Source organism: Microtus oregoni, unplaced genomic scaffold (genome assembly GCF_018167655.1).
Source record: "Microtus oregoni isolate MIOR12 unplaced genomic scaffold, Mior012 000067F_001, whole genome shotgun sequence".
NCBI classification, from domain to species: Eukaryota; Metazoa; Chordata; class Mammalia; order Rodentia; family Cricetidae; genus Microtus; species Microtus oregoni.
In genome coordinates, this window is record NW_024543954.1 from 331,587 (window position 1) to 348,989 (window position 17,403).

At 48.1% G+C, this 17,403-nt stretch overlaps 1 protein-coding gene across 9 annotated transcripts in view; it reads left to right on the forward strand.

The window, feature by feature from the left end:
• Nucleotides 1-17,403, forward strand: part of LOC121440270 (plasma membrane calcium-transporting ATPase 3) — a 75,442-nt gene that overhangs the window by 42,178 nt on the left and 15,861 nt on the right. For all 9 annotated transcript variants that reach the window (XM_041641043.1, XM_041641041.1, XM_041641040.1 and 6 more), the window contains 9 exons: nt 2,736-2,970; nt 6,247-6,426; nt 6,539-6,626; nt 7,028-7,134; nt 8,195-8,386; nt 10,071-10,284; nt 10,526-10,737; nt 11,856-11,963; nt 14,575-14,757. In XM_041641043.1, the coding sequence (XP_041496977.1) occupies nt 2,736-2,970; nt 6,247-6,426; nt 6,539-6,626; nt 7,028-7,134; nt 8,195-8,386; nt 10,071-10,284; nt 10,526-10,737; nt 11,856-11,963; nt 14,575-14,757 (1,519 nt within the window). The remainder of the gene's footprint in view (nt 1-2,735; nt 2,971-6,246; nt 6,427-6,538; nt 6,627-7,027; nt 7,135-8,194; nt 8,387-10,070; nt 10,285-10,525; nt 10,738-11,855; nt 11,964-14,574; nt 14,758-17,403) is intronic.

Below are 17,403 nucleotides of genomic sequence, written 5' to 3' on the forward strand. Positions count from 1 at the left end.
AGATCCTGTGAAGGAAAACTTAGGATTGACTTGTAATAAGAGTTAGGAACATTTGGAAGCATACACTAGAGAGTTGTCTGTCTTTTGTGTTTTTAAAAATCCTTGCTATATACTGACTGCTAAATCCTCATCAAACATATAATTTGCTCTTTTTACTCTCCTTACAGTGTCTGTAGATGCACAGATATTTTCAAATCATGATGAAATGCAATTTGTCTGTTTTTGCTGTTGATGTTTATGTGGGTTGCTTTTGGCTTACTTCATTATCTTTAGTTTTTATTCCATTTATTTATTTTTAAATTATTGTTGATTTATGTGTATGGATGGTTTGCCTACATGTATGCCTATGTACCAAGCATGTTTTATGCCCATGGAGACCAGTGGGGGCATTGGATCCTCTGGAACTGGGGTTACAATAGTTATGAGCTACCATGTGAGTGCTGGAAATCAATCCAGGGTCCTCTGAACAAACAGCTACTACTCTTAACAACTGAGCCACCTTTCCAGCCCCTATTTTTTTCAATATATGTGAGGTTTTTCCTATATGTATGGCTGTGCGCCACATGCATGCAGTGCCTGTGGAAACCAGAAGGGGAATCAGACCCCCCAGAACTGGAGTTACAGGTAATTAAGTAGGTGCTGGGAATCAAACCCCTATCCTCTGTAAGAGTAGCCAGTGTTCTTAACTGCTGAGCCATCTCTCTTGTGCCTACTATATTATTTATTGTTTGTGTGACTTCATGTGTGTCACACACATGCATATGTACACACAAGTGGAAGTCACAAGACAACCTATAGGAGACTGTTCTCTCCCTCTACCATGTGGGTCCCCAAGATTGAACTCAGGTCATCAGGCAGAAATCAAGCACCTTGACCCTTTAGGCCATCTCACCTGTCCCATTTGGTTTGTTTTCTGAGACAGAGTCTCCACTCTATAGCCCAGGCTAGCTTGGAACTTGCGGTCTTTCTGCCTTAGCTTCTCGAGTTCAGGAAAAACAGGCATGTGCTACTATATCTGTAGTGGGGTTTCTTTCAGAGATGATAAAAATATTCAAAAGCTGACTGTGGTTATGTTTGTGTGTGTCTGAAGATATACTAAAAATTGTTGAGTTGTATACATTAAATGGGTGAATTGTATGGTTTGTGACTTGTATCTCAATGAAGAAGAAGGAAGCATCTCTGCTTCTCCTACTCCTTCTCATCCTGCATACTTCCCCTTGCTCTTGGCCTTTCTCTTTTCCTGAATCCCTCTGCCTCAAGCACAGGGCTTTTGTCATCTACTCTCAAGGCCTTGAATACAGAATCTCCAATAGGACACCAGGGTTCTCTGCCCCCAGGCTCAGTCTGTTCAGTCTGCCCCGTGCTCTCAGCAGATCTGACCACCAAATAAATACATCTCTACTTGGTTGCCTTACTCAGAATACTGTCCCCAAACAGCCCAGTCAGCCTTTGCAGCCCATAGTGAAGGCCACCTTTCACCTGAAGCACTCCCTACTGGGGTAAGATGAAATGCTACATTTGAAGGCCCTGGTTCTCTTTCTGTGCTGCTCCTTTGATGGGTACTGAGGCTGCCCACCAGCCACTCTGCCCTTTGCTGACTGGGACATAAAGAAGTTACTACTCTGTCCTGCCAGCTCAGCTTCCTCATATAATATGGGGATTCTGGAAATACGAACCTCCTGGGAGTGTTGAGAATTACATGAATGAATCCATGACCCTATGAAGATGTCAGTCTATGGTGGCTTTTGTTAGTTTCTCTCTGTCACCCCCCCCCCCAACCTTGATAACCAGCTTTGCCAGTCTCATGGCACCTTCCAAATAAGGCTCCATTAAGTTTAAACATAACTTTGCTGTAGCTGCCTTCCCTAGACCTGTCCCCTTTGAAGCTCCCAGACTGTCAGAACTGGGGCTGAGGCAGCTACTGCCACATGTTGTGGCTCCACTCTCTCAGAGGACTGTCCATTACTTTTGGGTTCCACCTACATTCCACACCCTTGTCCTATAGAGTCTGTAGGGAGCTATCATAAGCTTCAGGCTTCCACCCCTCACCTGGCTATCTTAGCCAACCAGGGTGTGAGTGTTCATAGGTTGCTGTAACAAATGGCCCTATGATGGCTTAAGATAACAAAGTCTTAGACTGATGAGATAAATGAATTGGTAAAGTTCTTGCCTCAAAAGCACAAGGACCTGAGTGTGATCCTCAGAAGCCATGTAAAAAGCTGGGTGTGGTAATCCTTATAATTCCAACCCTGGGAGGGCAGAGCAGAGATGGTTGATCCTTAGGGCTCTCTGACCAGTTAGCCTACCCCACTCGGCAAGTGTAGGTCAGTGAACGAGCCTGTCTCTAACACAAAACAAATAACAACAGGTGGACAGTGACTGAGGAACAATACCCTAGTTTTGACTTTTGATTTACACACACACACCAACATAAATTTATTACTTCACATTTCTAGTGGCCAGAAATCAAAAGTTGAGGTGTGGGCCAGCTATGTTCTCTCTGAGAGTGGGAAGGGAGGATCTTTGCTTGCCTCTCCCTAATTTTGATGCTTAGAAGGCATCACTCCTATTTCTTACCTGTGGTCACATTACCTTCCCCCTGTTTGTGCACATCTGCATCCTCTGTTCTTTAGAATATCACTGGTTAAAGTCCCATCATAATCCAGTATGACTAGCACTATTTCCTCTTGTTCACTCCCCATTCCCACCTCACCCTACCACCCCTCCCCTGCCAGGTGTACCAACATCTTAAACAGCAATGGTGAACTCCGAGGATTCCGTCCTCGGGACCGGGATGACATGGTGAAGAAGATCATTGAGCCTATGGCTTGTGATGGCCTCCGCACCATCTGCATTGCCTACAGGGACTTCTCTGCAATCCAGGAGCCTGACTGGGACAATGAGAATGAGGTGGTGGGTGAGCTTACCTGCATAGCTGTCGTGGGCATCGAGGATCCTGTGCGACCTGAGGTAGCTGCCCCTTTTCTGGGAACTGCTCTAATAAATATTCCCAAGGTTCAAGGTTTTCCTATAGGTGACAGGGTGGCTTTTTCCACCCTGGACTTCCACACTATAGGCTTGGGACACAAACATGCGTGGTGGGAGTCACTTTCTTCTGACTTTGCAAGATGTCACACCTCTTCCCACCCTATTTATAGATAGAGCAGCCTGGAAAACAGAGACTTGGAGTCCTTCAGGCCCATGGGACCTTCCTCAGTGCTTTTGATGCCCTTGCCAAGGCCTCTTGTCCTTGACCTATGGGAGCTCCGTGGGCCTGCCTGGCCTCTGGACAAGGCTCACACTCCGCTTCTCCTGAGTGTCTGTAGGACCAAGTGATTGAAGGCCCAGATGAGGGGAACTGAAGAACTGGAAACAGCTGAATTGGGTGGATATTGGTTTGGGGACATGGTGAGCAATTGTCAATCAAAGGCTTAATTGTGTCTGAATGAGATTAAGGGCACATCCATGGAGATGTCAACTAGGCATGTAACTGTGGGAATGGAGAGCTTAGAGCATACGTTCTGACTGGAAAGACATCCTAGAAACATCTTCCTGTGCATGTGAAGTCACTGAGAGTAGCTTCCAGTGATAGAGGCCAGATGTAGGGGAGGGGATGGTTCTCAAGGGTCATATGGGTGAAGCAAGCATAGAATGAAACAGGTTGTCTGCCTATTGATGGTCTTGACATTGGGAGGTCACTGAAGCCTTTGACCCAAACACATTTTATGTGATGTTTGTATTTCTTGGTCTTTGAAGATGGGGGATTCTTGTGAGTGGATCCTGAAGAAAAGATTGTGAAAGGGCCCTCTATCTTCCCAGCCCTGTCTGCTGGTATCCGCCTCATGTTAGACTACCTCGATTCTGCCCATTAGCCTGAAAGCATGTATCTGTGGGAACTGCTCTGGAGCTTTGGGTAGGACAAGGAAGGAGAAACTTTGCATACAAGGTCACAAAGCAAAGGTTCTAAAACAAATACTCCCCACATCTAAAGAATGGCCACGGGTCACTGTCAACTGCATATCCTTGTATTCGTTGGGAATGGTGTGAGAACTAGAGTCAGCACAAGAGACCTAGGCTGGGCTGGCAGCAAAGTGAGCCCCAGGGCCAGCTATACAATAATATTTTTGCAAGTTTTCACCTCAGGATATATGAAACACAGACAAGTGTTAAGAAAGATATAACCAGGACCTAGCCTCAGTGGATACCACGGGGCAGGGGTGGTCCAGGGTTGAAGCTCAGGACAAGAAGAATGTATCTCAGTTTAGGTGATAACTGAGGGATCCAGGGAACAAGGATAGCTCCTCTGTGACTTAAAATGGCTGAGAAGGAGTGCTGGGTGGCAGTGGTGGCGCACGCCTTTAATCTCAGCACTCGGGAGGCAGAAGCAAGCGGATCTCAATGAGTTTGAGACCAGCCTGGGTCTACAAGAGCTAGTTCCAGGACAGCTAAGACTGTTACACAGAGAAGAATCTCTGTCTCTAATTCCCCACCCCACAAAAAAAGTGGCTAAGAGGGAGTTCAGCAATAATGTTACTGGGAGACCAGACATCAGGTCCTGGCTCTGGGGCAAGCACAAGGGATTTGCGAAATCTCCATGAGTCTTAGCCAAACTCTCTGGGCATTGGAGAACACAGGATGGCCACCAGAGGGGGGAAGAGAGCTGTGTCTAGAGAAGTCCCACAGATGAATACTAGACCCAGGAACTTCTACAGACATCAGCTCCCTGATTATGCTAAAGGGGCCTTGAGGAGAAACCAGGAAACTGGTCAGAGCAGACGAGGAGAGAACAAGGTAGGGTATCTTCTGGGGTAGTGTCCCTGCCACCTGGCTGGGAGGCTGAGAGCTTGGAGACTGAGTATGTGGGTGGGCCTTGGAGTGGTGGCTGCACCTGGACCCTGGGGCAACTCTGTTCAAAGTTCCCAGATTCCAGATTCAACATGGTCACCTGGAAGCAGCAGAGAAGGCGGCTTCCAGCCAGTTTGGGAAATGAAGCTACAGAGCGCCTTACACCCCTACTTGAGAGGAAGTTCTCTGTACTCAAGGTCTTATGGAGCACCTTAAGACCCTAAGAGAACAGAATGTGTTCTTAAGACTGAGCATAAATAAGAAGACACATCACACACACACACACACACACACACACACACACACACACAGAGAGAGAGAGAGAGAGAGACAGAGACAGAGAGACAGAGACAGAGACAGAGAGAGACAGAGACAGAGGCAGAGAGACAGAGGCAGTGAGTAAGCTACCACTCTATCAGAGGTATGTCTGTCCTTCCCTGTCACTTAACAGTTCTGGCTTTGATTATCAGATCACTATCAAAGCCTTCAATAGGGACACTGTTCTTGTTTGCCACAGTCTACTTCTTTCCTGATCCTGACTATCCCCAAACATCTCTGTTCCTCTTGCCCACCCTGCCTCCTCTAGGCTTACTAGTTCAGGCGATTAGGCCAAATCTAGAGATCTCCTACATTCTTTCCCCTCGGGTTCAGCAGACAGCCCACCACTATTCACGGGGTACCCACCAAGGAAGTCAAAGACCTAGACCTCTCCTCATCCAACTCTTCAAACCCTGAGCTGGCCTTTCTCCTCAGTGTTTATGCTATTCCATCCGGCCTGGTCTGCGGCCCCAGGGCCTGAAGGGCCACACATACCATGTGTTTGGAAACTGTCCTTCCCATCTGCCCACTACTGTTACCATGCTACAAGGCCCAGGCTGGTCTCATGGCTTCCCACCCTCTTGTCCTGTTTTGTGCTTTGTGCTTGGGTTCTCTTTCTCCTTCCTTAGTTCTAGAACCTACTATGTTATTTGAAAAAGAAATGCAGGCGTTGTAATCCCAAGTAATGTCCCACTCCCTCTAGTGAGTACTTTATATAAAAGCTACAGCTGAGACAAAGATTAATTCCTGAGGAAAATGGTTGAGTTCTATGCTGAAAAACCAAAACAAACTAGACAAGAGTGGGAGGAGTTCAGCATAGCTGGGTCTAAGTCACTGCTCATCCTGTGAGCAGCCACAGTGAAGGAGATGTCAGGGACAGTGGGCTGGGGGGCTGGGGTGGGTGCCTGCCCACTGCAGGCCATCCTCTGAACTGCTTCAGACCACACTCCACAGACCCTGCCCTTGAATAATAGGCTTTACTATATACTTCCATATTTGTTGGAAGTTGGAATTCTGCAAATCTGTACCAGACACAAAATATGGGCTTGTCTTGCCAGCCCCACCCATTCTTATATCTCCCAGGTTCCTGAAGCCATTCGCAAATGCCAACGTGCTGGCATCACAGTCCGTATGGTGACTGGAGACAACATCAACACTGCCCGGGCTATTGCAGCTAAGTGTGGCATCATCCACCCAGGTGAAGACTTCCTGTGCCTGGAGGGGAAAGAATTCAACAGAAGGATTCGAAACGAGAAAGGCGAGGTAGCTCCCTGCATCTGTCCCGGGCTGCTGCTTCTCCCATCCCTCTCCCATCACTACCAGCCACAGTGCCTGTCTGCAGCCTAGACGCTGAGGCCTCCATTATTTTCTCCAGATAGAACAGGAGCGGCTGGACAAGGTGTGGCCCAAGCTGCGAGTGCTCGCCCGGTCATCTCCCACTGACAAACACACGCTGGTCAAAGGTAACCAAATGTGTTCACCCTCTTCAACATGTGATTGTCTCTGGCATCCCTGAATGTTGTCACCTGCTCTTAGATTCTAAGGTGGAAGATTCTAAAGACTATGACTAGAAAACATGAAACTAATAATGGCTCATAGAAGCAGCCCTTCATTGGAACAAATGGGGAAACCAAGGCTGGGACAGGGAGACAATCATTCAGTTCACACAGTGTGGGACCTTCCCTTCTACCATATCTTGCCAGCCTATGTTACTGAGCAAAGGACCTTGGTGGAAGTAGGGGGATGAAGTTACCCCATTAAAGCCTGAGAACTTGACCCCATAAGTGACAAGGAGCATAGAAGCAGGCCATACCAAACATTGGCAGATACCTTCAACCCTACCCTAACCCATTCTGTGTTCCAGGCATTATTGACAGCACAACTGGTGAGCAGAGGCAGGTGGTGGCTGTGACTGGGGATGGTACCAATGATGGGCCAGCTCTCAAAAAGGCAGATGTGGGCTTCGCCATGGTAAGCCATCTGGTGCCAGACCAGTTCATCACACAGATGAAATCATGTTTCTCCTGGAGTTAACTTTGCATCAGAAAATGGAGAGCCAGTATCAGGACAGGTGACAGACTGCTAGAAGCTTTCTTCACTCACATCTTGACTGCTTGTGGCTGTGTGGGCTCTGACCATTAACAAATATATATGTGATTTGTTTAAAGACATCTGGTGTGAGGACACCAGAGGTTACAGTGGAGCCTAACTGCACCACTGAAGAAAGGGAGAAACGCTGAACGGTGGCTTGACAACAGTGGTACCTGCCCATAATCACCTATTCTTAGTCCACTCAAAGTAGCCCCTGGCCCCAAGAGTGATGAGCAGAGACCACAGGGAGTTCTTCCTCTGGTTTCTCTCTTTCTGTTCATATAGATCTAGCTCTTCTTACTGAGCAGGGTGGCCTTCTAGATACTGCCCACATGGTGAGCCCTGCCCCCAACTCACAGTGGTTAGCAGCCTAGTGTCACCCCCCCCCAGCAGAAAGGAGAACCTTTCACTCAGTCATATTTGGTTCAGCAGTGGGATGGGGAAGTACAGCATTCCTGGATCTCACAACCTGGAGTAGAGAGCAGGCTGAACTGTCCAGGGTGACTGATGTCACAAGACCAGGTCCAAGATGGAGTGGGTGAGGGCTACACAGACTTGATGTCTATTGCTATGCCCAAGCTTATGCGGTGGGGCAGCAAAAATCTGCTATGGAGCCAGGGGATGGGTCCTTTCCACTACCCAGACAGACAGCCCACATTTCTCAGGGTTTCTTCAAGTAGCCAGACAAAGGACTGGTGAGTAGCCACCCAGAGGGAGCTGGACCTTGTGGAAGGCTGTATGGATGTTGTTTAGCAGCAAAGGCCCCCTCACAACCAAATGTGGCAACATGCAGTTCGCAGTGTAGAGTGTGTTAGATTAAAACAAGTGCTGTTCAATTAAGGCCTTATTTGGAAGAGAAAGGCAGGGGACCATCCCAGGTGGGCTGGGTGCCCAAGGAGGACTTGAGAAATAAGCACTATGCTTATATACCATCCCCCAGGGCATCGCAGGCACTGATGTGGCCAAGGAGGCCTCTGACATCATACTGACTGATGACAACTTCACCAGCATTGTCAAGGCCGTCATGTGGGGCCGCAATGTCTACGACAGCATCTCCAAGTTCCTGCAGTTTCAGCTGACAGTCAACGTGGTGGCTGTGATCGTGGCCTTCACAGGTGCCTGCATCACTCAGGTGGGCACCAGGGGCCTACAAGAGGCAGTAATGTGGGCTCAAGAGGGCCATATTAAGAACAAGTGTTTTGCTTGTTGCAGATTCTTTTTATTGAAATCAAAATCATATACGAAAAATCTTATCTCTTCATGGTAGCTGTTTAGTAGATTTTTTAGTATATTCACAGTGTGAATCATCACTTCCTTCTAGTTCCAGAACACATTCATCCATCTCAAAGGAAACCTTTCGCCTACCAGCAGTCATTCCCCACCCCACCCCCAAGCCCCTGACAACTGCCACTTCTTTCTGCCTCTATTTATTTGCCTGTTGTAGATAATTTGTATCAGTGGAATGAAATGGCATGTGGCCTTTGGGGTTTGTTTTGTACATTTTTTTGCCAAGGGGGATGGGCATGTGTATGTGCTGCACTGCACATGTGGAGGCCAGAGGGCAACTTGCATGAATAACTTCTCTCTTTCCACCGTTTGGGTCCCAGATAATTGAACTCAGGTTTGCGCCTCTATTCACTGTGCCAATTTGAAGATTCAACATATGGCCTTTGCACCCCACATCTCAGTTTGCATGTTTGCAAGATTCATCCATCTTGCAGCTTGGCCCAGTGCTTTATTCATTATCATAGCTGCACAGGAGTCCACTCGGCCCCATTATGTTTGTCATTCATCCATGCTTTGGACCACTTCCGCTTCATTGCAGTGTAGTGTTGCTAGGAACGCTCATGTCCAAGTTTCAATATGCATATGTCGTCCGCTCTCTCGGGTTGAGATCTGGGAGTAGAATGACTGAGTTTCAGAGAAATTCTATATTTCCCCTTTCTCAATGCTTTCATCTTCCCCATTGGTTGGAGGCCAGAATTTATTGATTTCTTGTTAGGGATGGTTGACTTTATTGTCAAAAAGTAGTTAACTATTTTGAGTGATTAGCTTGATTCCTTAGTGTGTGTGTGTGTTGGCAAGGTGTACATACACGTGCATTCATGTTTATTTAGAGGTCAGAGGTCAACCTCTGGTGTTCCTTGGAAGTTTTTCACCTTGTTCTTTGAGAGACAAACTTTTTTCAATAAGACCCCAGCCTCACTGATTAGGACAGGCTAGCTAGACAGCAAGCCTTAGAGATCCTCACATCTTCATCTTCCCATCACTGAGATTACAAATTCACACTGCCATGCCAGGCTTTTGTGATACAGATTCTAGAGGTTGAGCTTAGGTTTTCATGCTTGTAAGAGAAACACTTTACTAACTGAGCTAACTCCCCAGCCCCTCAGGGACTTTCTCTTGATATCTAAGTCAAGTATGAATGATATCATAACAACCATCCTAACCATTTGTAAGTACAAAATCCATGCCTCGGCATATGCAGTTTACTCTCAGAATATTCCCATGATTCCCTAGAGGATACCTCACACCCATTAGCAGCCACTCCCCATTGCCTCTCCAGCTTACCTGTTCCTCTGTATGTGAAATTCAGACCACAACTTTGAGATCACTGCCACCAGGCAAGAAGAGAGGGAAGTAGGTGGGAGTTAGGAAGCCAAGTGGAAAACATCTGCAAACCTGAGATTCCCATGACATTGGCAAAACTGAGCTTCTCCTCAGTAGTGGCAGGCTTTCATATCCTAGCATCCCAAGGTTACTCTATGTAGTTCTGCATGGCCAGCATACACAAAGGTGACTGCCCTTCTCTGCAGGACTCTCCTCTCAAAGCTGTGCAGATGTTATGGGTGAACTTGATCATGGATACATTTGCCTCACTTGCCCTGGCGACGGAGCCCCCAACTGAGTCACTGCTGCTGCGGAAGCCATATGGCCGAGACAAGCCCCTCATCTCACGTACCATGATGAAGAACATCCTTGGCCATGCTGTCTACCAGCTCACTATCATCTTTACGTTGCTTTTTGTTGGTAAGTTAAACCGGAGGCACATACTTCATGCGTGAGCCCTGTCTGTGTCCTCAGTCTGGCACAGGATGGGATACAGCACTTATAGACTGAAAAAAGCAGGCCCGCTCTATACCTTTGACCCATACCTCCCTGCTTCAACATGTACCCTACTGTACATCCCTGGGGCAGATGTGGTGGGGGAGAGTGGCCACTGGGGCTGAGAGATCTCCCTTCTCAGCCCCTGCCTCTCTCCTCCCTTCAGGAGAGCTCTTCTTCGACATCGACAGTGGAAGGAACGCACCCCTGCACTCGCCCCCCTCCGAGCACTATACCATCATTTTCAACACCTTTGTCATGATGCAGCTTTTCAATGAGATCAATGCTCGCAAGATCCATGGTGAGAGGAATGTCTTTGATGGTATCTTCAGCAACCCCATCTTCTGCACCATTGTCCTGGGCACCTTTGGAATTCAGGTAGGACATGAAGGTGTAGGGGCACTGACATTGGCCTTCTTGTACCCAAATCTTTTCCACATTCTAGAGCAGATGTTTTGCGTCTTCCAAGCATTGCTGAGCTCAGTTTTTCATCTAACCTACTAGCTTCCAGGGGGCTATGGGTAGCCTTTATCCCCTATCCTTCTCACATGGTTTCCAGAACCCTTCTTCCCTAACTCTCTCTTGGTCAACCATGTTAATTTCTAGCACCTAACTCCTTGGTGTTCTAGAACAATAGAGATTCTTTAGGAAAAGCTTGTTGTGCACATGGTTGATATGTTAAACTTTGGCTCCCACAACACTGTGGTCAGGGTGGCAAGCTCAGCTCCCCAGGAGGGGCTAAATGCTCTAAAGTATAGTGTCTTCAAACAAAACATCATTTATAGTTAAGTCCCACAAATCAGAAAATGGCTGTCATAGAAATGTAGCTCACTGTTCACAGATCCCAAGAAGAGGGGCATGTCATACATTGGTGGCCACCTCTAAATGCCAGTAAGGAACCACTGAGAGGGGAATTTTACTGTGGTTTCCCAGGACCAAATGAATAAGGAGATCAACAGACTTCATCTTGGCTAGCATGAAATCATTTCAGCCCACCATGGGGTATAGACTGGCCCCGCTTGCCTGGAAAATGGCTCTGAGCAAGGTTGGGTAATATGCTATGGATTGCTTGGTTAGCATTTAAGATATTGTCCTGGGTGTAAGACTTCTTCTAAAGTAGACAACAAGGAAGTCAGGAGGCCGAAGCAGGGTGACCCTTAAACTATAGGGCCATGCAGAGCAGGCAAATGTGAAAATAGCCTTGATGAAGCGGGAAAGATGGTGCAGACAGCTGAGTCTCACCTGGAGGCTGGAGGCAGCAGAGGGTAGGTGGGAGTGGGTGACAGCATGTGAAGCTACACAATGACACATCCTGGTACCAAAAGGCAGTACATGCCAGTAAACATTTGTCTATGGCCAAAGTGGTCTGGCTCCCAGGAGACAAAGTCAGTCTGGAGGGCAAGGTTTGTAGAGGGCTAGACAGGACGCAGAGAAGTCAGGAGCCATCCTGGTAATAAACTGCTCCTCCTCCCACCACTCTCCATTCCTTCCCCCAGATTGTCATCGTCCAGTTTGGTGGGAAGCCCTTCAGCTGTTCACCACTGTCCACAGAACAGTGGCTCTGGTGCCTATTTGTTGGTGTTGGGGAGCTGGTCTGGGGACAGGTGAGTGTCTGCCTCGTCAACTTTCTCACCAATACCTTCATTCCGGTGGCTTCTGTTCATGGCCCTCGGAGTGGATAAGACACCAGGCATCCTGTTCCACCTACGCCTCTCACTATCCCTACTCCCTGCCCCACAGTCTTGGAGCCTGTGGCCCGGAACTTGTGTGGTGTGTGCTCAGGCTCAGGCCTATGACATACTATAGCCTGGGGGTAAGGTCACAAGTGACAACCTCAGGAATGAGAACATAGAGCAGATAAGTCACACACTGTCCTAGGAAATCATCTAGTTTCCTTCCCCATAGTATAAGCGAAAAATTGCCCCCTCAACCTGGATATTTGGGGAACTGCAAGTGAATCTGGGTGTAGAGCACTTGTTTAGCTGTCATAAAGTCCTGGGGACCATCCCCAGCAGTGCAAAAAAACAAGATGGAAAGAGAGCCAGCCTGTGGAGCTTGGGATGTCCCAATAGATTTGAAATTAAACAATGCCCTGCTATGACATCTATGGGACAAAGACAGCTTGAGAAAAAGGAAGTGTTTGGGCTTCATGGAAAGTGGCAGGACAGCACCTGTGGACCTGAAAGTCGCAGCTGCCCCAAAGGAGCAGTTGTAGTACCCAGTGATGAAATCAGGAAATAAAATTTTAAGTGTCGGCAGCCAGTACAGTCTTAGGCACCAAGCCAGCTCCCTCCATGGTACACTGAAGCATTTTGTTCAGAGTTCGGGAACACTAGTTTGGGAAGCCACATCAGGATCTGCTTCACTTTGGGCCTTGGTCAGCTCAGGCTGCCGCAGCAGACTACCAGAGACAGGCAGGTTACACGAAGGCATGTATTTTCTCACAGCTCCAGAAGCTTGAAGTCTAAGATCAAGGGCAGCAAATTCAGTATCTGATAGGGGTTCCTTCCTGGCTTCTGGTTAGCTACTTTCTCACTATGGGTTCCTAGAAAGTTCTCTGGTATCTCCTCTTATAATGGCACAAATCTGGTGGGATCAAGGCTTCAACCAAATGACTTTATTTACCCTCTATTATCTGCCTCCTCCAAATACTTCCAAATTGATGGTTAGGGCTTACGACTAGGGGATAAGGAGGTACCACTTAGGTTTATAACACTATGAATTTTGTTTCTTTATCCTCTTGGTATGTCCTCTACCAAGCTGGCCGCAGAGGCCACTTCGACTATGGCAGTTGCTGGCCTCTGACATTAATCATGAGAGACCACTTAGTTTTTCCATCTCATTTTCAAGAAATCTCTTCCTTTCCATCAGTGCACCTCCTTCCTGTTAGGCTTCTGCTGGAGAGCCCAATGGAGTCCCTTCATGCTCTGCAGTCTAGACTCCATATACTCCACTCTGCCCTATCTATGCCAGCCTCTAGTTAACCTTTGAACTCCCTGACGCAATAGCCACTGCAGTTCTTCTGGGGTGTGTGCTGCCTGCCTGTAGCTCAGAGTATTTTTAATTATAAAAATAATGCACATTCAAAGTGACAAAACTTGGAAAAAAGGAATCTCTATAAAGAACCTTAAAGCCACTCCTCTCATGCTGACAGGAACCTAAGAGGGACAGAATGACCTGCCATCCTCCACCCAGACAGTTGAAAGGCACATCCCAGCCTTTCCTTCTTGTCACCTTTTCCTCCCTAAAAGGGTGATGTGGGATTTCCCTCTGTATGTTGTGATTACCATTGATTAATAAAGAAAACTGCTTTGGACCTATAGCAAGGCAGAACTTAATTAGGCATGGAAAGCTAGGCTGAATGCTGGGAGAAAGGAGGTGGGGTCAGAGAAAAGCCACATAGCCCAGCTGGAGCCAGACAGAATTTTACCCAGTAAGCCACAGCCATGTGGCGATACACAGATTAATAGAAATGGGTTAAATTAAGATGTAAGAGTTAGCCAATAAGAGGCTAGAGCTAATGGGCCAAGCAGTGATTTAATTAATACGGTTTCTGTGTGATTATTTCAGGGCTAAGTGGCCGAGAACTAATTAGTGGCCTCCTCCAACAAAAGCCCCTGATCACAAGCCCTTTTCTAAGTACTTCTTTCTCCGGGAAATGCCAGGAATAAGCTTCCATGGAGCTCAGTCTCAGAGAACATGGCAGCCAGCTTTTCTTTCAGTAACCATGAAGGCCAGCAATGTGGAGTGTTATCAGCTAGGAAGCTCACCTGAGTCCCGGTGTGCAGTTTCTCTTTGAGGTCAATCACATGTGTAGAGTGGGTATTATACTGTACTGAGATGGCTGGCCGCAGTATCCACACCCTCTGTGCCCCATAAGAAATGTATACACTAGCAGGTGTCCCAAAGCCCCCAAATGAGCCCATTCTTCTCAGGAAGCATGCCCCAGGCACTTCAAGATCCTTCCCAGAAGTGGTCAGAGGCCAGCACTGTCTTCCTCACATGGTACTCTATACATTGGCCTCTCTGCTCCATGGTCCTGGATGAGACTCAGTAGATTAGGAGTCTTCTACAAGAAAGCAGCAATTTAGGGTCTACTAGGCCCCAAGTGGGCTTTATCTCTGAGAGGTGGGGCCTCTGGTTTATTCCTGGTCATGGAAGAGCCTGCTCTCATGGCCACCTCTGTTTGCTGCCCTTTGACTCTGGCTTTCCCAGGTCATTGCCACCATCCCCACCAGCCAGCTCAAGTGCCTGAAGGAAGCAGGGCATGGGCCTGGGAAGGACGAGATGACTGATGAGGAGCTGGCCGAGGGGGAGGAGGAAATCGACCATGCTGAGCGAGAGCTCCGCAGGGGCCAGATCCTCTGGTTTCGGGGCCTCAACCGGATCCAGACACAGGTAAGCTGCTGTTCCACGTGACTCCTATTTTGCTGCCTTAAAAAGCAGGCAAGAAGCAGAAACTGGGCATACAGAATCCCAAAGCCAGCAGGGAACTCCCTGGATCTGGCCCCCAAGTATGCAGAGGCAGTGGCTAGTTCCCCTTCTACCACACAGAGGTGCCCACCACTGGCTGGCCATTTAGCTCACGTCTCCCTGACAGGTCCCTCAGTGCCCAGGTAGCTTCTCTCCTAGATGGGTACAAACATGTGCTCAGGGCTCTCTCCGAGGCACAAACCAGCACTGTCTGCTTTCCTTGACAGGGCTACTTAGGCAAGTTGCATTTGAGTATGGGAGAAAAGACTCCATTTCAAGGAGTCTTCGACTAGTTCTCTGATCACCAAAGTCTTCTGTAATCACTGTGCAAAAGCCTCTCTAGGAAGTGGACTCTGCCACCAAGCTAGTTCAAATCTCAATAGGCTAGGCTAGTCAAGGCTAAAGCCATCAGCTACAGTTCCCAAAAACATCAGACTGCCAACAAAAGGCAGTAGTTAAGGCTTTTAAAAAAAAATCTCACGTGCCAGGCTACCCTGATCTCTGCCACCAATTCCTTTTTGGCCAGCTTTCTTACTAGAAGGTTCCATACTTGCTGCCTATTTCCATCTTCCCCTCACACTCTGTCATGATTGCACTGCCCACCACTCCCACTATGGCTGACACCACTGTCTGCAAGGCCTTCTTCCACTCCATGCTTTCCAGTTGCCCTCTGGAAGTGTTGCTGGCCCTGCTCATCCTGACAGCTTGCTGTTCCTTCTGAATTTCCATCTCCTCTCTGTCTTTATATTCCTGGTATCTCCACCTCCCACTCCAACCCTGATCTCTCATGCTGAAAAGCCCTGGGAGAACCTGCTAGGGAACTAGCTAAGGCCAAACATTGCACCAGGCCAGTAGGCCTCCTCACACTGCAGCCTCCGGGACTGACCTGGAGGCGATTCCCCATGGCCTAGCTGGTATCCTCTAAATTACCGTGGCACTGTTACTCATTGCCTGTTCCCATCCAAGGCCTTGGCTACCGTCTCTCTGATGCCAGTCTCACTACCTCGGCTGTAGGCACAATCACTTTTCCTCTCTGGGAACTTATTGGCTAAGGCAGAATCAGCTGGGTAGATTCTCCTTGAATCTGTCTGACAACTTACGCACTGGGACAGGACATGATTCCACACCCCTCCCCATGTATTCTTTCAGCTGCCTTGACACACGTGGCCCAGAACAGGCTATCCTCTGGACTCTAAGGTACACACAGCTACTCCAGCACCCCTAGTGATCTAATGGTGTCCATCCTGAGAGTGCCTCCTCTTTTCCCTTCTAGGCTCTGTGGGTATACCTGCCACTGGCAAGGCACCAGGGTCATTCCTTGCCTTCCATCTGTCTTTGTTTATGCCTGCCCCTCTGCCACCACCATGGGGCCTATGGAGCTTATCTCCATTATCCCCAGGATGAAGTTTCAGCTTCTGACTGTAGTCTTCAAGCTCTAGCTTCTTGGCATCACCGCACTCCTCCCCTACATATCCCGATGACTCTGTGCTGCTTTTCCAGATGTGCACCCTGCCCACCCACACTGCTGTGCCTCCCTGCTTGCTGCCGTGTACCCTCAGGGCTCTTTTTCCATGCTATAAAAGCCTACTTAAAGGTTGCCAAGTCTATGCTTTCTTCTCACATACTACCCCCCTACCTCTATGGGCCATCTGTGTGACTGAGGCCAGCACACTGAATCTGAGAATACCAGAATTCTGTGGGGGAACTACTTAGAGAACAGGATCCTTTAAGACTGGGCGAAGTGGTACCAAAGAAGTCCAAGTTGAAGGCATTCCTCAAGGACCAAGCATCCCAAGAACCTACTCCAGTGTGTCCAGGTTCATATCTGAGCCATGTTACCCTAGCTATGATTCAGATGGATCCTGGTAAAATGGGAACCACCATTAGATCCCTAGCCCAAGCCTCCTCTCCCCACGGGGTGAGACAGTGCTTTCAATACAGTGCCCAGGACAAGCATGGCTGCAACCTAAGTAGCTTTGACTTGTTTCCTGTAATAAATGTTTACTCACTAGCATGAATGTATAGCAAATGTCAGAAAACAGCCCTCATATCTTCCCAATGTGCATGTGGCCACCTAACTGTGCCTTCCAGGAGACTGTGACTGTGACCACCCCCAGTAACCCATCCTTTTCTGATTCAGGGCAGATCTTATCTGCCATGCTCCAGTTCTGATGCAAAGCACAGAAATAGAGTACAGCAGTGACCCAACTCCACATCAGCCTCTTTTATTTCTGTTATGTAATTCCAGATAGAGTTAGCATCTCTATCTGCTTAAGCAGCCCTACCCCAACCTAGAGTGTCAATGGTAGCCTGGCCACCAATCTATGTAGTATCTTTGTGTGTCTGTAAACTTCTGGGCCTGCCACTGCTGCCCATCCACTTGGAGTCTTGGTGTTCCATGTCATTCTAACTGTTCCATGCCCATGTAGATGCAAGCAAGCAAGGAGATGGGACCCCAGGGAAAGAGAGAGTGGTACAAAATCAGCCAATGAGCGCCAAGGCTGGTACCAGTTCCTCAAGCACACTTCTTGGCCCTCAGTAAAGCCACACTGATTCCCCCATGGGATCTCA